Raw genomic sequence first — 17,504 nt, 5'->3', positions numbered from 1 at the left:
AGATTATTAGTTACCTACTACGGACAAAATATTATAGAAAGTTGGATCAGGAAGACTGGACATCATTATTAATAGTTAAGAGACCTCAGAGTCAGAACCTATATCATCCTTACCTAAAAAAGTAAGTAACAATAAGATATGTCCCAAACTATTCAAATTTCTTCTCTAACAACCCGAACAAGTTTCATAACGAAATTACAAAGTTAATAGATTTCCTCTTGACATTCCTGAGGCCGGACGGCATAAATACAAAAAAGTTTATGAGCAAATTGCCGAACTTCCCTTATTAACATCAAAGGATGTCATGGGAACGAAGCCATGTCATGAGTTATGAAATTCGTGGCATATATAAAATCGCTACTGTTTTGAAGTTAAAATTACATTTATAATGTGTTTTCTTTGTTATTTCCGCGCTTTAAATGGATATATTTATTCCTAAATAGAATTATTCCGGGCTTAGAGCTGCCTTTGTAAATATCCTCTTTACAATAATCTCGCTCGTTTTCTGTAAAATACTTGTTGCTTCGGATTACAATTTTCAATAGGTCACCGTGTATCACGAGCCATTTATTTTACATAGATATCATTTGTTTCAATTTAGTGGATCTGTCAATCAAAAATTAAAATTAAATTTTTCATTCATAAAGCAAAACTTTATCATGTTATTCATAAGACATAATAGGAAAAATCCTGAATAAATAACGAGGTGCTGGGTAAAGCCCGAATCGATAACAGACGGAAGGCACACACCGACGTCACCGCATGCATTTTATTATAAAAAGGAAACCTATTATTGTATGGAGAAGAAATTTAAAAATTGCAGAAGCTTTTTGTATATTTGTCGACTTATGCTTGTAGCCAAAATTATATCCTGTCCATGAACTTATGGGAGATTGTAATTTCGCCTCAAATTTTGTAAAATGAGGCAAATAAGTGCGTATGTGTAAGAAATTGTCATATCAGCAGTGAATTTCCACTTGAGCATTTTGTTTTAGATATAAATTTTAAACATTACAAATAAAGTGTTGATTCTTGAACTAGAATATGAACCACATAAGCACAACGTTAGATATTTCGAGTAACTGGCCTATTTGCGATCAGCAAGTTGCCTTGAAAGTAACGGAAGCCAGAGCTGGTATGAAAAGAAAAATAATGCAACTACATTGAATGTTTTGTTATCAATGGAATGACGTGGCGTTCTTGGTTAATTGCTATTAACTTGGTTAAATGACTCTTGGATTTTTAGCTTGCTAATATTTACTGTGTTGAGACTTGAGGCATTGAATGCTCTAGGCATTTCCGCTAATGCTTACTTTCCTTTGAAGTCTCCTAATTTATTTAAAAGTCATTATTTAAACGTATAAGTATGTAGACGAAATGTATACTCACAGGGACAAACACAGAGCTAAAACAATAAGTTCGTTAAGGTCTAACAACATTATAAAGGTTTAACATTCGCCCTTGGATTTTAACCTAAACAAGGTTATTTCACGCTACCTGCTTAGCATATGTAAATTATCCTCTTATCTTTAAGAAAACATTTCGTATTTACTTGAGGAAAAGGTGGTTAATGGCTGAAGAAGCCTTGAATGGTAAATGGTAATATGTGTGTAATATGCATGTTCACTCGAATAAACGGGAGATTGTCTGTAGTGATAATAATTGTTAGAAATTTGAAGTAAGTAATACCTACATATTACAAAAAACTGAGGCATTTAATGAGGCAATAAATGAAATATTAGTACATAATTCATGCTTCCGAAATATTAAGTGATAAGCTTGTAAGTATTTACTTATGTCTTTTCAGATATGTTCATCGAGCAGCCAAGTATTCTGATGCAAATGTATGCACTTTTATGTATATGAAAGCATCCGGGAATAGGAGGAAACGCTTCCATCTCTAATTATAACAAAAACTGGGTATGGAATGTGATGATATGGAAAACTAGCTTTATAGACGTGTTTTCACTCGCTAAATTTGTTTCATGTAAAAAAGTGTCTTTCCTAGGGAAAAGAAATTCCTAATAATATGTGAATCGGATTTTAAGGAGAATGAGATTGGAATTTAAAAAGATTTTCTGAAATGGGATTTTGATTAAGAACATCTATAGCATATAAGGGTAATATTACGGATTTAAAAGGTTATAATATATAACCGTTATTTTCTTTGAATAACGAGGAAGCAATTTGACCTTAACTGAATAACAGAATGACCAGTGACATCACTTTATCTAAACATAACTCCTACGTGTTGTATATTCACATTTGCTCGCTTTTGAGTTTGAGTATGATTTCTTAATTATATTTGCGATGTAAATTAGACAGAGGACTTTGAACGGCCAATGAACCTTTAAGAGGAATTACGTGTGAACGTTTTACAAATACTTATACGACCTCTTATAATGATATGTGAGTATATTTTGATTTTTCAAGAGGACAGATCATTAAGCTGGAGCGGCATACCTCTCTCGCAAAATACTTGACCAGTTAACTTGACCAGTCTACTTAGAGTGATGTCCCGTAGTGGGGTAAGGGGCAGATGCATTATTCATACATCTGTTTCACTGATCGATTTTCTTTAGGGACAAGTAGGTGATCAGCCTTCTGTGTCCTGCCAGACCGAGACATTTTTTTTTTCTTCGTCTCCACCGGGATTCGAACCCAGGACCCCTCGGTTTTACGCTCACGCGTCAACCACTGTACCAAGGAGGCGGTCGACCTCCTACTTAACTGTTCAGTTATTAATTCTACAATTCTTATTAAAATATACCAACATAAATTGAGTTAACAACTTCCAAATACGCAATACAGGATTGGCTTTGCGAAATTGCGTCAATCATTTCCAAGTGGGTATGTAAAACCGTTTTAAGCAATTGAACTGCGTGCGTTATCAGATAATCAAGTCTATTACTAGCTCAGCTTACACAACGCAAGACCGGGAGATAACAAGCGCTAAATACCTGGGATTGCGTAAAGGTTAACTCGGTATAACTAACATCCGAGCTAATTATGTTTTCTGCAATGGTTATACATTTGTTTTTATATCAGTGATACCTATTAGAGCTTAAACGATAGATTTGATGGTCTTATGAGGATTCGTTATTTGACAATTGAAAGGATCTAAAGCAAAGTTAACTTATGTATTCCTCAGACTATAACATATTGTGAAGAAAGAAATATTTATCAAGCTTCGTAGAGCAGTTTGGGATTCACAGTCAACATAAAAATCAGAGATGTTGCACAGAGTGGTGTTAGTAATGGCCAGATAAGTAATTATATATCACGAAAAACAAATAATATTATCAATTAGCTTTTATTATACTACGTGACAACAGTTAAACGTAGTGCAAATGAACCACAGGGCCGTGTCTCAAGAGTCGCAAATTAAGGGCATCGCATTGGTCAGCTAATTATATTCACAACCAAACACCTGCTGGTAAATAGGTCTGTGACTTGTCAGACCATATCATATTACTAGATTTCCGCCCGCGGCTTCGCCCGCGTTTTCAAAGGAAAACCCGCATAGTTCCCGTTCCCGTGTTACCCTCTATATGTGTGCTAAATTTCATTGTAATCGGTTCAGTAGTTTTTACGTGAAAAAACATCCATACATCCATACTTACAAACTTTCGCCTTTATAATAGTATTAAGATTACGATTGTAATAATTTGTGCCGTAACATGGAAAAGGCTAGTATTTTGATGAGAAAATTCATATATTCATCGTAATATATGTTACGATATAAGGTTTAACGGCAGACCGTAATATTTTTTATCATTGCGAAAAATTGTAATGCCAGTATACTCACAAGTCACAAGGTTGATTAATTATTATTAAAGGATGTAGGATATACTCGTGTATTTATATGTCCTGTTATAAAAAATAATATTATTATAATATAACCATGCATTTTATTACGTAAATTATTATTAGTCACGTCTAGAGACAGAAAGATTTAAATTATATCTATAAAGTCTAAAAACGTGATAATAAAATTGATGTAAGTAATATGTAATAAACTATGTTTTATCTTTCTTTATCATGATATTTTACTATTATAGTCTAGGATATTACAATTATCTCTTGAAAACCTATTCTAGACGTAGTTTTTTTGCTCAATTAAAATACAACAAACATTATTTATAAGGTAATAATTACGACTGAGCTATAATATAAGGGATAGTTGAATCTTTGATATAGGAAAATGTAAAGGGTGATTTTTTTGCTGGTTTCTTTTTGGCAATACTGTTTTTGATAGATCACGCGTGAATCGTGTCTTGTGTCTTTATCAAACTTGTTCAGTTTGGTCCATAATTTAACCATGAATCGACTTACGAGTTACGAACGAACAACGCTTGCAAATTATTGAATTTTACTATCAAAATGCATGCTCGGTTAAGAGAGTGTGAAGTCGGTTAAGAAGTGCGCGATGCACTTCATCGATTGGCGATTTTATTTTTTTTTGCCCAAAATGGAAGAATTGGACATGCCTCACACGAGGTTTCAAAAAGACGGTGCCACATACCACACGGCACGCGAAACAATAGCCCAATTGAGAGCCGTCTTCGGCGAACAGTTTATCTCACGTTTTGGGCCCGTCGATTGGCCGCACAGACATGTATCAAGATAGACTAAGCGAGTGTATGTACTTCCCGTGTCCAAACTAAGTTTATGAAACTTACTTGACGCTGGCCTACACTCAGTCCGCGCTTGCAGTTCGCCAAGGAAAGACGTGAAACTGAATAAAGTAAAATGCCGAATTGCGCCGTTATAAACTGTAGAAACTCCACAACTGTGAGTGGCCGAGTTAGCAGAGATGTTTCCTTCCACCGGTAAGTAATTTTCTAATCAGAATATGCACTATTTATTTTAAAATCAAATAAAGAATATCTGTGGAAAACGATCGTGACAAACACGGATACCAACTCATACGAAATGATTCGGAATACATTGCGGCTTTTACTTGGCACGGTAAAGATCGCGTCGTATGATAACAAGCAATGAATAGCGTCTTCTCATTTTTCTGTTCTCATTTTTCTGTCCAATTTTGTGGTTAGTGATGTACATTTGATGCAACAGTTCTCGATTCTAATCGATTTTATAATCGAACAGAAAAATGATAATTTGAAGTAGCAATTTTTCAGAAAAAAAGGCATAGATTTTTTTTGTCATTTTTTTTGACCTAGAACTTTTAAGTATTTTAATACAAAGGTACTTAAAATAAATATTATGACATGGACGCCATTAGTTAAAGTGTCATCTTGGGAGTTTTTTAAGAAAACTCCTTATTGCTTAGACTGAAATGAAATGAAATGAAATGAAATAAATTTATTTGTCCATTATATGATTTACAATTAATGTACGACAGTGGACTATGTTTGTTTTTTCAGTTTTCCAAGTAACCCGAACATAAAAGAAAAATGGATCGATGCAACGGGACATAAAGATTGATTGATTGACAGTTTCATTACTTTCTTTCGATGGCCTCTCTAGTACGTAGTACATGGTAACTCAATGGGCATATGTAAGAAAAAGCTAAAACACATTAGTTTACTTGTTAGAATATTAAAAGGTTTATAATTTTATTTTATCATTCCTCTGTCTATGGTAATTATAATTTTTCTGTCTTGAATCGATTTAGTAATCGATTACGATTCATTTATTTAACTACCTCTTAGACATAGATCTGTCTACCTCTTAGAACCGTTTGATCTGATTTCTTTCGATTTACTTCGATGGGATAGGACGATACTAGAATCGCCGCGCGAGTGGCGTCCTAATCGATTTAGCGTAAAATGAAATTACCATCACTAAAAAGCGCTCGTGACGTCATAACGCGTCAAGGTCAGTACAAAAAATATGACACGCTTGGTTTTCATACAGATCGCGGTACTTGCGTTGTCTACTAAAATATACATGTCTGTGATTGGCCGCCTAGATCGCGTGATCAAACGTCTTTGGACTATTTCTTATGCCTACAGGGATAAACCAGCAACGATTGACGCACTGGTAGCCAATATTGAAGCATTTAAGTATTCGTGATATACCGGCCGATATGTTGTAGAGAGTGTGCCGAAATGCGAATGGGCCATCTAAACCGGAGCCGTGGCCATCATTTGCATGAAATCATCTTCAAACATTAAATTATATTGATCGTTTTATCAATTCCATTATAGATTACATCAACATTTTCAAGTTTTTTGTGTTTTTTTTGAAAATCAAATCCTATAGGTACCTCTTAAAAAATCACCCGTTATATAAATTGTTCTATTAGGCTCTCTTCTGCGTAGAGCCTTTTTAGTGCACGACAGATTCAAAGTGTTGACTTTCTAGATGTTTTTTCTGATAAAACAGTGAAGTTAACCCAAATAAAGGTTTCCTCATAGAGGACATACACGGTTTCACACCTTTCTAGCAGTCAAGATTCCAATGTTCTTATTTAGAGATAGCAGCTATTTTACATTTAATTAGCTACTAATTTGGTGTTTAGAAATTAAGTGGATTCTACTTGTGTGGTGTATGTTGAATATGTGATCGTGTGTATTAGTTAGGTAGACTTGGACATAACATAAGCCACGTGAATCGTGATATCTTTAATGAGGATGGAAATTGCTTCGATAAAAAAATGACTAATTAAGAAGTATACTGTATACTGTATATTAACCATAAGAATGATAGGTACTTACATTTTCTTATTTTACATCCCACTAATATTATAAAATATAAATGCTAGTGAGGATACATCCAGTCTATTGTATATGTGTATGTGTGTATGTTTGTAACTCTTTCATGCAAATACTACTGAACCGATTACAATGAAATTTAGCACACATATAGAGGGTTACTTGGATTAAAACATAGGATAAGTTTTATCCCGGCAATCCGACGGGAACGGGAACTATGCAGGTTTTTCTTTGAAAACGCAGGCGAAGCCGCGGGCAGAAAGCTAGTAAACTTATAATTAGGGTTATCTCATGGTTATCTTGATAATTTAATTTTATGAAAGTATCAATCACATCCTACACTTTTTATTTTTAATTAAATACCTACACAAATAATTCAAATAACGGTTAGGAACCGGACGCAATTTGTATTTAAATTATTTACCCGTACTAATGTTATAAATGAGGATGTGCAAAAAAACTGATATTATAAAGTCAATATTTTTACTCAGTAAAATCGTAAACTTTTATTATAAAACACTAGCTTTCAGCCCGCGGCTTCGCCCGCGTTTTGATCGCGTGGAATTTCCGGGATGAAACCTATCCTATGTGTTAATCCAAGTTACCCTCTATATGTGTGTTAAATTTCATTGTACCTAATCGGTTCAGTAGTATTTTTGTGAGAGTACCTAACAAACACACACACACACACATCCTCACAAACTTTCGCATTTATGATATTAGTAGGATTAAATGCAAATGTATACAAAAAAACAAAACAAATTCACTATCCCAACGAAACAGTCTCATACTATAAAAAATGTACCTATAGTTAGGTGATCGGTAAAGCTAAATCCAGACACATCCAGGCGGCCGTGGGCTGGGACCTGGGTGCTTTCCTCTGAATGGCAGGATATATTTACGCGACCTACAAACAACTCGCACGATCGATTGAACTCTGAACAAATAAACATCGGAACGTTGGAACTTGGAATATATGTACTTAATTTTAAGTGTAAGCTGAATGTAATGGGCTCCGTGATGTTTGGGAATTTATATTTTTAACTTTAGTAAAGGACGTACTGTATCTACACTAGTCTACACTAATATTATAAAGAGGAAAACTTTGTTTGTTTGTTTGTTTGTTTGATTGTAATGAATAGGCTCATAAACTACTGGACCGATTTTAAAAATTCTTTCACCATTCGAAAGCTACATTATCCACGAGTAACATAGGCTAGGTTTTATCCCGGAAATCCCACGGGAACGGGAACTATGCGGGTTTTTCTTTGAAAACGCGGGCGAAGCCGCAGGCGGAAAGCTAGTGTTTTATATAGATGCATTTAAAGACTATTACTTCATTATCACTATTACTTCAGGTTTTTATTCGTTCTTTTTATGACTGTTTTACCACAAAAAATCGTCGTTTATAAACCGGAATTTTATTTGGAAGGACATATTTTGGTCTCATTTCGATATAATTTACGTACTTTTACCTTATTAATTGTTTATTACTTGAGGGAACATTATTATTCATTTTTGTCAGTTGTTTCTGACTTATTCTTGTAAACACTACTATTAGACTAGAGTAGATAATTTTTGAAACAAAAAAAAATCGCAGTCGGATGAAACCCATTAGAAAAGGAGGGGAATATGGTGAAAATTAAAGGAAAAATAAATTACGGTCAATCCTAGTTCGGGAAAAGGGAGGGGGGAGCTTTTAAGAGAAAAAAATGGTTTCTCTTGATTTCCGACAAAACTACAAGTCCTACGGAAAAAAGTTCAATGGCAAAGTTGTAGATAATAAAAAGATCTACAACTTTTGTATTGACAATTTTTTCACATAACCTCAAAATTTAGGTGAAAAATTCAAAAAACCAAGTTTTTGGTTTTTTATTTTTATCTACTTCAAAATTTATTTTTTTTCTACGAAATTTGGTGGAAACTTACTTTATTATGTCTCAAATACACTGTAATTTATTTGACTGAAAATATTTATTTTTTTGCCTTATTTTGAATTAATACCAAAAAAACAACCTAATTTTCAATCGAAAAGTCACCCGTCAAAATATCAGCTTTTTTCAAAAACTTGGAGAGCCTTTTATTCATTGAAATCTCTACTTTCATATGGTGTAAAAAAAAATAAACATTACCATAGTAAATGTTCTCAGAAAATGCATACAAACAGTGTGAAAATGAGCTTTTACTAAATTAGGCACACTTCTCAAACTACCTGAAATGTTTTTATCGACATCATTTTGCTTTTGAATATGCTGTAAAATATTATACTTAGAACAGATAATTTTTTTTCTTTTGAAATATTACCGATACAAGAGAAGATATAGAGTTCGAGAAGTGTGCCTGATTTAGTAAAAGCTAATTATGACACTGTTTGTAAGCATTTCCTGAGAACATTTACTATGGTAAGGTTTATTTTTTTTACACCATATAAAAGTAGAGATTTTGATGAATAAAAGGCTCCCAAATTTTTTGAAAAAAACTGATATTTTGACGGGTGACTTTTCGATTGAAAATTAGGTTGTTTTTTTGGTATTAATTCAAAATAAGGCGAAAAAATAAATATTTTCAATCAAATAAATTACAGTGTATTTGGGACATAATAAAGCAAGTTTCTACCAAATGTCGTAGAAAAAAAATAAATTTTGAAGTAGTTAAAAATAAAAAACCAAAAACTTGGTTTTTTGAATTTTTCACCTAAATTTTGAGGTTATGTGAAAAAATTGTCAATACAAAAGTTGTAGATTTTTTTATTACCTACAACTTTGCCATTGAACTTTTTTCCGTAGGACTTGTAGTTTTGTCGGAAATCGAGAGAAACCATTTTTTTCTCTTAAAAGCTCCCCCCTCCCACTTCCCGAACTCGGATTGACCGTAATTTATTTTTCCTTTAATTTTCATCATATTCCCCTCCTTTTATAATGGGTTTCATCCGACTGCGATTTTTTTGCACTTTTTATTATTTTTAAAGGGATCTACCCCAGTGTATATTACCTAGTATAGGAGATGTCTCTACCTTGCCTCCATACAAAACAAAGTCAAAACAAAACAATCCAGTTCTGCCAGTTTGCCTGCTTTTGAGTACCTACATATTGTAGATTCTACTAGCTCTCCCTACGCAGTTTAGTGCACTTACGCTTCATTTTCGCTTAATAAAAATTATTCATACAAATTCCTTCTTCCTATATAAACTCTATAATGTTATACTTAATAAAGAAAAAGTGAAATTAGTTATCCAAAGTTCGAACTATCTACTTGTTTAAATTCATACAAATTTATTATGCAGTTCATGTGTAAAATCCTAACAGACAGACATATTAATTTCGTTTATTTAATAAGTACAGATTGCGACATTTTCTAGAATAAGACTCGAACAAAAATTGTAGAAAAAATTGTTTTTAGCGAGTGAACAGGTTCAAAACAGGTCGTGGTGGCGCCAATGAGTGACAGCGCGACGTGCTTGATGCATTGCGATAAATAAAATTATAACTACACTAGCTGTGCCCCGCGGTTATACCCACGTGTCTCCACTCCTATATATAACCTATAGCCTTCCTCGATAAATGAGCTATCTAACACCGAAAGAATTTTTTAAATCGGAACAGTAGATCCTGAGATTGGCGCGTTCAAACAAACTATTAAGCTTTATAATATTAAGTATAGATTTGTATAGTACCTTATAGTGGACTATAAAAGCTAGCAGTTTTATAACACTAATGGCTTCTCTTGTATGTGCTTACAAATTTATTTCCTCTTACACACCACAGATTACCAAATATTTAATGATAACACATACAACAAAATCTACCCCTAAATCATTTAAATTTATATTGTTAAGTATAACAGGAGAGGAATTTTTTAAGGTTTATCAATTTATTTATTTTATGATTGTTGCTTGGTTCATTATCTTCACTGACATTTTGATTTCTTTTGGAGCTTTTTTATTCATAGATTCCCAAAAATTGTAAGCAGAGGATATCCTTTATATCATGAGTTCTGACGATTAAAATACTGCAATTTTGTTTTATTTTAATTCAATAATATTGGAAATGGGGACAAAACTCTTACTTTTCAAACAGAAGCCCCTAGGTTAGCATTTTAATTCTTAAATATTATCTATTTGAATTAATCAACAAAGCATTAACATTTTTTCATAGAACCAATACACTAAAATTGATATATTATGGTATGAATTGATATTATTTATGAAAAAGGATTTCTAAAAACATTCCAGGATTACTATTATTGCTATTGCATAGGATGTCTTAAAAGTATGACTTATATTATTTCTGTAGTGACTTTCTTGATCTTATTACTGATAAAATTCATGTCTGTCCGATATCTTTAACAATATTGGATTATACATGGTTATAACTTATAACTAAACAAATAAAATTCCTTACAAAACTACAATTAATTAATCCCTCAGCCCCCGGAATCACAGACACAATAGAAAATCTATTGTGTCGTGGCCCGATCGGGCCGCTCGGTGGTGAACTAAAGAACTCAAATGAAGTAAAGGTAAGAAAAATGCACTAAAATTTTCCTTTAACACCTTAGCAGCCCCTACGGCCTACCCTCCCTCCTAATATGATCAAAATATGCACATTCATTAAAAAAAATTATGCCTCAGCATGAACAAATAAATTATGCATGCATCAAGCTCAAACACTAGAACACTATCTACATAAAATACTAAATTTAAAATTATAAACCTCACCAATCTTCTCATACAATAATATAATAATGTTATAATATTAATTAAGATATGCTAAAAATATTTTTAATAAAACAAAACAGATGGAATACATAAAACACTATCACTGCTTTATCTGCAGCGTGTATACAGTACGTTTAATAAATCGGCAAATATACGCAAATATAAAAATAAACATTATCGGTAAGTCAAGGTTGCACATTCTCAAATACCTAATCACTAATGCATTTCAATTTTCATAGTAGATCACAAGTTCTTTCATATTTATAATTTCTCAACAAATACTCCTTAAAAATAATATTTCAGTGTAGGTAGCGTATTTGGATTTTATAAAATTATAATATAAATTACGTAAATTATCAATCTAAACGGTTTGTTCCTTCAATCTACCCGAAATAAAAATTAATTTTCTTAATATTATGAGAAAAGCAGTAGAAGCACTTACCTTTAGAGACATTTTATATATATTTCAAATAATATTCACTGCACAGTAAAATAAAAATCCATCGCAAAACTGTTTCATATATTTATTACGCGAGTGTTTACTGTTTTAACTCAATTATCACATAAAATAACCACACCAATGTTACGATAAACTTTTAAATATATATTAATTGTTTGTAATAATACGTTTGTTATTTTTGCATTAACATAAGACCAAACCGGCGAATTTATAGAAAAATTCAACATGCGCGACTACGCTATACCATTCACCATGTTGTATTATTTATTTTCCCTCCAGTCCTGAGTCCACCCAGGCACCCAATGAGTATTGGAAAAATGATGTAGCGACGACAAGCCAATTTACGAGTTACCGAAATATTTCAAGTGTAGTACCTAATAAGAAAGTTCACACCATAGGTTCACACGGTAACTGGTATATAAACAGTTCGTGCGCTATGCATGGACAGTTAAGGGCTTGTCGGGACGCGGGTTGGTCGCATTAGGTCGAATATTAATTACATACCGAATAAATATATGTAGTTAACGAAATATAACCTTTGCGTAGTTATTTCATCTTTTATTACACCCGCACATAACAAGCCCCTACATTGGTGACCCCGACGTGATCTTAAATCTACAATCAAACCATGATGTGCTAAGAAATCTGCACCTAATATAGGTTGAGTTACCTCGGCGATAATAAATGACCATTTATACGGTCGCCGTAAACTGAGATCTAAAGTCATTAACTTAGTACCAAATGTCTTAATTACACTAAACTACACTTTATAATCACTACACAGTACACTCACTCGCGGATCGGTTATTTTTCGACACTGGTAAAACTGAAACATTAGCGCCGGTGTCCACTAAAAACTTAAGATTACTTTTCCTATCTTTTATACACAGGCGTTTATTTTCGGTGGAACAGACATCCGCCTCTGTCTGTACCGTATTTAGTTTTTTGGTCTGCTCTCTTGCTGCTTCTGCCACGCACAGGGTTGAATGCACTTGTTGGCGTTGTGCTTATAGCGGTAATGGTAATAACATATCCAATTGGAATTTTTGTGTTTTGATATTCCTGTACGATCGCGACTTCGCGATGCGGAGCGATGCGTGCGATTTCCATACTTTCCACCACTAAACGATCTGCCTCTCGAGCCTGCAGATTCCAGCTGGTTTATCCGCTGCGTTAACTGTGTAATCTGTTCAACCAGCGTAGGTTGTATTGAGGATATTTTATCTCTGGCACACGATACCTCCTGTATCTCCGCGAAACGTGTCGTTTCTATAATTTTATCTGCCATGTTAGCTAATTTCTCTGTATCCTTTAATTCGCTAACAGTGAGGACTGCTTGCACGGCTGCGGGTAAATGTCCCATCCACAGCATCGTCAATGTTTCCTCCGAGAATTTATTTCGAGCCAGATCTCGCATACGCCGTAAAAGTTGCGATGGCTTCTGTTCGCCCAACTCAAGTTCTTTCAATAATTTCTGGACCTGACGCACTTCCGATTCTTCATAGACTACGAGCAACCGGTTTTTCAATGCTTCGTACTTCTTTGTATCGGGTGGTGCCAATACAATGTCACTAACCTGCTCAACGTGTTCGCGACTTAATTTCGCTACCACCAGGTTATATTTCGATTCGTCCGCCAGCTTCTGATTCGCCACCACTGCTTCAAACTGCGCGAACCAAAGTCGTGGTGATTCTTTCCAGAAGTCTGGAATTTTACTCGACACAGTGATCTGCGCGAGAGCATTTTCACTCTCGTCCGCTCTAATTGGAACTGCCGGACTTGTTATGTAAGTACCTAGATATAACTAAGCCTTCATCGTACAAGGAAATACCTAGCCACGGTGTTTTTCACCATATTGAAACGACTGGACCTCCAGTGTTTGCCCGGGCTAGACCTTTACCTCCAGCTAGATATAAAAAAGTCAGGGAAGAATTTCGATACATGCAGGAAGCAGGTATATGCCGACCCTCTAAGAGTCCTTGGGCTAGTCCACTTCATGTGGTACCTAAGAAGAATGGCGAGTTACGTCCGTGCGGGGACTATAGAAAGCTTAATTCTATAACCAAGCCGGACCGATATCCTATACCGCGCTTATCAGATTTTACGTATTTATTAGCTGGTAAGAAAATATTTTCTAAAATCGACATAAATAGGGCTTATCATTGTATTCCTGTTGCCCCGGAAGATGTAGAGAAAACTGCAATAATAACGCCGTTTGGGTTATTCGAATTTCCACGCATGACGTTCGGTTTGCGTAACGCTGCGCAGACGTTTCAGCGATTCATGCATCATACTGTTTTTCAGGACCTAGACGCGGACAGTAAAGATAATATTTTTTGTTATATTGATGACGTCATAATAGCTTCATCAAATGAAAGCGAACACCGTAGACATTTAGAATCATTGTTTAAGCAATTTAGCAAATATAATATAACCATTAATTTAGCGAAATGTACGTTTGGGAAAACGGAAATCGACTTTGTTGGTTATCATGTTACGTCAGATGGTATTCGCCCGCTTGATAATAAAGTAAAAGCGATTAATGAATTTCCTAGGCCCGAAAACATCGAACAATTACGTCGATTTTTAGGTATGGTAAACTTTTATAGAGCGCATTTACCTAACGCAGTTTCATCACAATCGATTCTCAATAGTTTCATTCATGGCTCTAAAAAGAAAGATAAAACACCCATTGTGTGGACATCAATCGCCGAACAAGCATTTGAACAATGTAAGTCGAGCTTGTGTAATGCGATTACGTTGTCGCACCCTTTAGCCGATGCATCGCTCGCACTTATGACGGACGCATCGGATACTCATGTAGGTGCAGTTTTACAACAACGTGCAAATAATGAATGGTTACCTTTAGGTTATTTTTCTAAGAATCTATCTAAGACTGAATGCAAGTATAGTACGTATGATAGGGAGTTATTAGCAATTTACTTAGCTATTCGTCATTTTCGGAATATGGTCGAAGGACGACAGTTAACGGTGTATACGGATCACAAACCGTTAATTTATGCATTTTCTAAAGTAAATAGCGAGAAAGAGTTACCCAGACGTACACGACACTTGATATTCATTAGTGAGTTCACAACGGATTTGAGACATGTTAGTGGGCAAGATAATGTCGTTGCGGATTCGTTATCTCGAGTCGCAACAATAAATTGTCCCACTGTGATAGATTACGCGGAACTTGCTAAGGAACAACAACAAGATTCTTATATGTTACAATTATCTAATTCGAAAGACGCTAATAATAGGTTAAAGAAAATTATGTTACCTGAAAGCGGTACATTTATTTATTGTAATTTAGATAATGTTAAAATTAGACCCTATTTGACTGATAAATTTCGACGTATTGCTTTTGATAGTGTACATAATTTATGTCATCCCGGAATAAGGACTACACGCAAATTGATTCAAAATCGTTTTTATTGGCCAAATATGATTCGTCACGTTGGCCAATGGGTTAAAAGTTAAAACATGCATTGAATGTCAACGATCGAAGGTTAATCGACATACAGTGTAAGGTTTAGGATCGTTTCTGCAGTGCGATAGGTTTGAACATATTCATGTTGATTTAATTGGACCTTTACCCACTTCACCCGAAGGTTTTAGGACGTATTGCCTAACCATAGTGACAGGGGGACGCGATGGCCAGAATGTTTTCCTACGAGATATATAACTGCTGAAACGATTTCGCGTGTAATATATGAAGGATGGATCTCTCGTTTTGGTTGTCCGAAAAAGCTAACAAGCGATCAAGGACGCCAATTCGAAAGTCAATTATTTGCTACACTAATGAAGTTATTAGGTATTAATAAGTTGCGTACGACACCTTACCACCCACAGAGTAACGGGGCGGTAGAGCGTTGGCATAGGTCGCTTAAAGCGGCATTAACGGCTCGTTTATGCAATATATCATCATCTTGGGTTACGGAATTACCAACTGTGTTGCTAGGACTTAGAACAGCAGTAAGAAGTGATACCGGCATAAGCGCAGCAGAAATTACGTACGGAACAACTTTACAATTACCAAGTGATTATTACGATAAAAAGTCGAGTTTAGAAAAAGATAGCAGTCTTGAGTATTTAAGTAAATTACGAGACTCTATTAGGAAATATCAGTCAGTAGCTATTAGGCAGAATGAAAGACGGAACATATTTATACACCCCGATTTAGAAAAGTGCGATTATGTTTTTGTAAGAAACGACGCAGTACGTAAGCCTTTACAACCAACATACGACGGTCCTTATCGTGTGTTGAGTCGAGAGGAAAAGGTATTTTACATTCAAATGACTGGCAGGAAAGTTAGAATATCTGTAGACCGTCTAAAACCTGCATATTATTTGAATGATGATAGTGATACGATATCTGGGGCAGATACTAAGGTTCCGTTACAAATTCCAAGTAGCGAATTGCCTAATACACATACCACGCGTAGTGGAAGAGCTATACGATTACCGGTACGATTTAGGTAATAGTATTGTATTTGTAATTGTTTCAACTATTTTAAATTTATTAGAATTACGATGATTATAAGTATTCATAAGACTTCATAGAAATGTGTAATAAATACTTAGTAATCAACACATCGTATTTAATAAATAATAGCACTTATGAAATTTGAAACGAGTTTTTTGTTCATTGTTTAACGTTTTAAGTATGGTATTTCAAATTTATGTTTGTGTTGAGTTTTGATTGAAATGTTTACTACTTAGAAATTTAAGTACTTTTGATTTATGGCTTTTGAGTGTATAGTAATAGCCTTTGTAATATTAAACGATAGGTACAAGTGTAAAGAACGTATTGAGATTTGAAATGTTAATGTTACTAAGTGTTGATTGACGTGTAAAAATTATCGCACGCCACTTAGAAGATCCAACGCAAGTTTTTGTAATAACGTAAATAGTAACGAAATTAGGTGTTAACTGTTAACCACTTGTATACGTTATGATTGATTTATATTGTGAACATTTTTTTATACTTTATATTGTAAACATTTTGTAACCTTATATAGCGACACTTTATATATACCCCTTTGTTTATTATTTAATTTTATTGTAAGATTTTTTTACTTGTATACCTTTTTTATTTTAAGGGGGGAATGATGTAGCGACGACAAGCCAATTTACGAGTTACCGAAATATTTCAAGTGTAGTACCTAATAAGAAAGTTCACACCATAGGTTCACACGGTAACTGGTATATAAACAGTTCGTGCGCTATGCATGGACAGTTAAGGGCTTGTCGGGACGCGGGTTGGTCGCATTAGGTCGAATATTAATTACATACCGAATAAATATATGTAGTTAACGAAATATAACCTTTGCGTAGTTATTTCATCTTTTATTACACCCGCACATAACAAGCCCCTACAATGACATACGGAAATGAGTTGCAGTGTTGCCATTATGACTTTGAAATTAATATAATTTACGTAAATTCTTAACTATTTTAATAAAATTTTCAAGTAAAATAATAATTAACTTATAAATGCAGTTTTTAAACCATTTTTTTTTATTTATAAAAAAAAAATTAAAGGACATGCACGCCATCTAGTTTAACTAAATTTAAAAATAATTCTGTGTTGATAAAGTTTTAAGAGATGGCGCTAGAACCAAACGAATAGGTAAACTCG

General features: G+C 34.2%; 2 protein-coding genes and 1 long non-coding RNA gene across 3 annotated transcripts in view; all 3 read right to left on the bottom strand.

The window, feature by feature from the left end:
• Positions 1-12,136, bottom strand: part of LOC149486215 (uncharacterized) — a 43,366-nt gene extending 31,230 nt beyond the window's left edge. Inside the window, exon 1 of the mRNA XM_089699565.1 lies at positions 11,843-12,136. Within this exon, the coding sequence (XP_089555691.1) occupies positions 11,843-11,854 (12 nt within the window). The 5' untranslated portion in view covers positions 11,855-12,136. The remainder of the gene's footprint in view (positions 1-11,842) is intronic.
• The window catches only part of LOC149486210 (uncharacterized), a 493,671-nt gene that overhangs the window by 354,067 nt on the left and 122,100 nt on the right, over positions 1-17,504 (bottom strand). The window lies entirely within an intron of this gene.
• LOC149486214 (uncharacterized) lies at positions 12,188-14,971 on the bottom strand. The gene is made up of 2 exons (XM_089698556.1): positions 14,926-14,971; positions 12,188-13,654 (listed from the first exon to the last, which is right to left on the bottom strand). The coding sequence occupies exons 1-2, from the start codon at positions 14,969-14,971 to the stop codon at positions 12,798-12,800; spliced, it is 903 nt and encodes a 300-aa protein (XP_089554682.1). The 3' UTR covers positions 12,188-12,797.

The sequence above is a fragment of the Colias philodice genome, chromosome 9 (genome assembly GCF_061535455.1).
Source record: "Colias philodice isolate Cphi_HAF_F1 chromosome 9, ilColPhil1 Martin Lab GWU primary, whole genome shotgun sequence".
In the NCBI taxonomy this organism is placed as follows: domain Eukaryota; kingdom Metazoa; phylum Arthropoda; class Insecta; order Lepidoptera; family Pieridae; genus Colias; species Colias philodice.
Note: the sequence above shows the minus strand (reverse complement) of the source record. Positions and strands in the feature narration are given on the sequence as shown.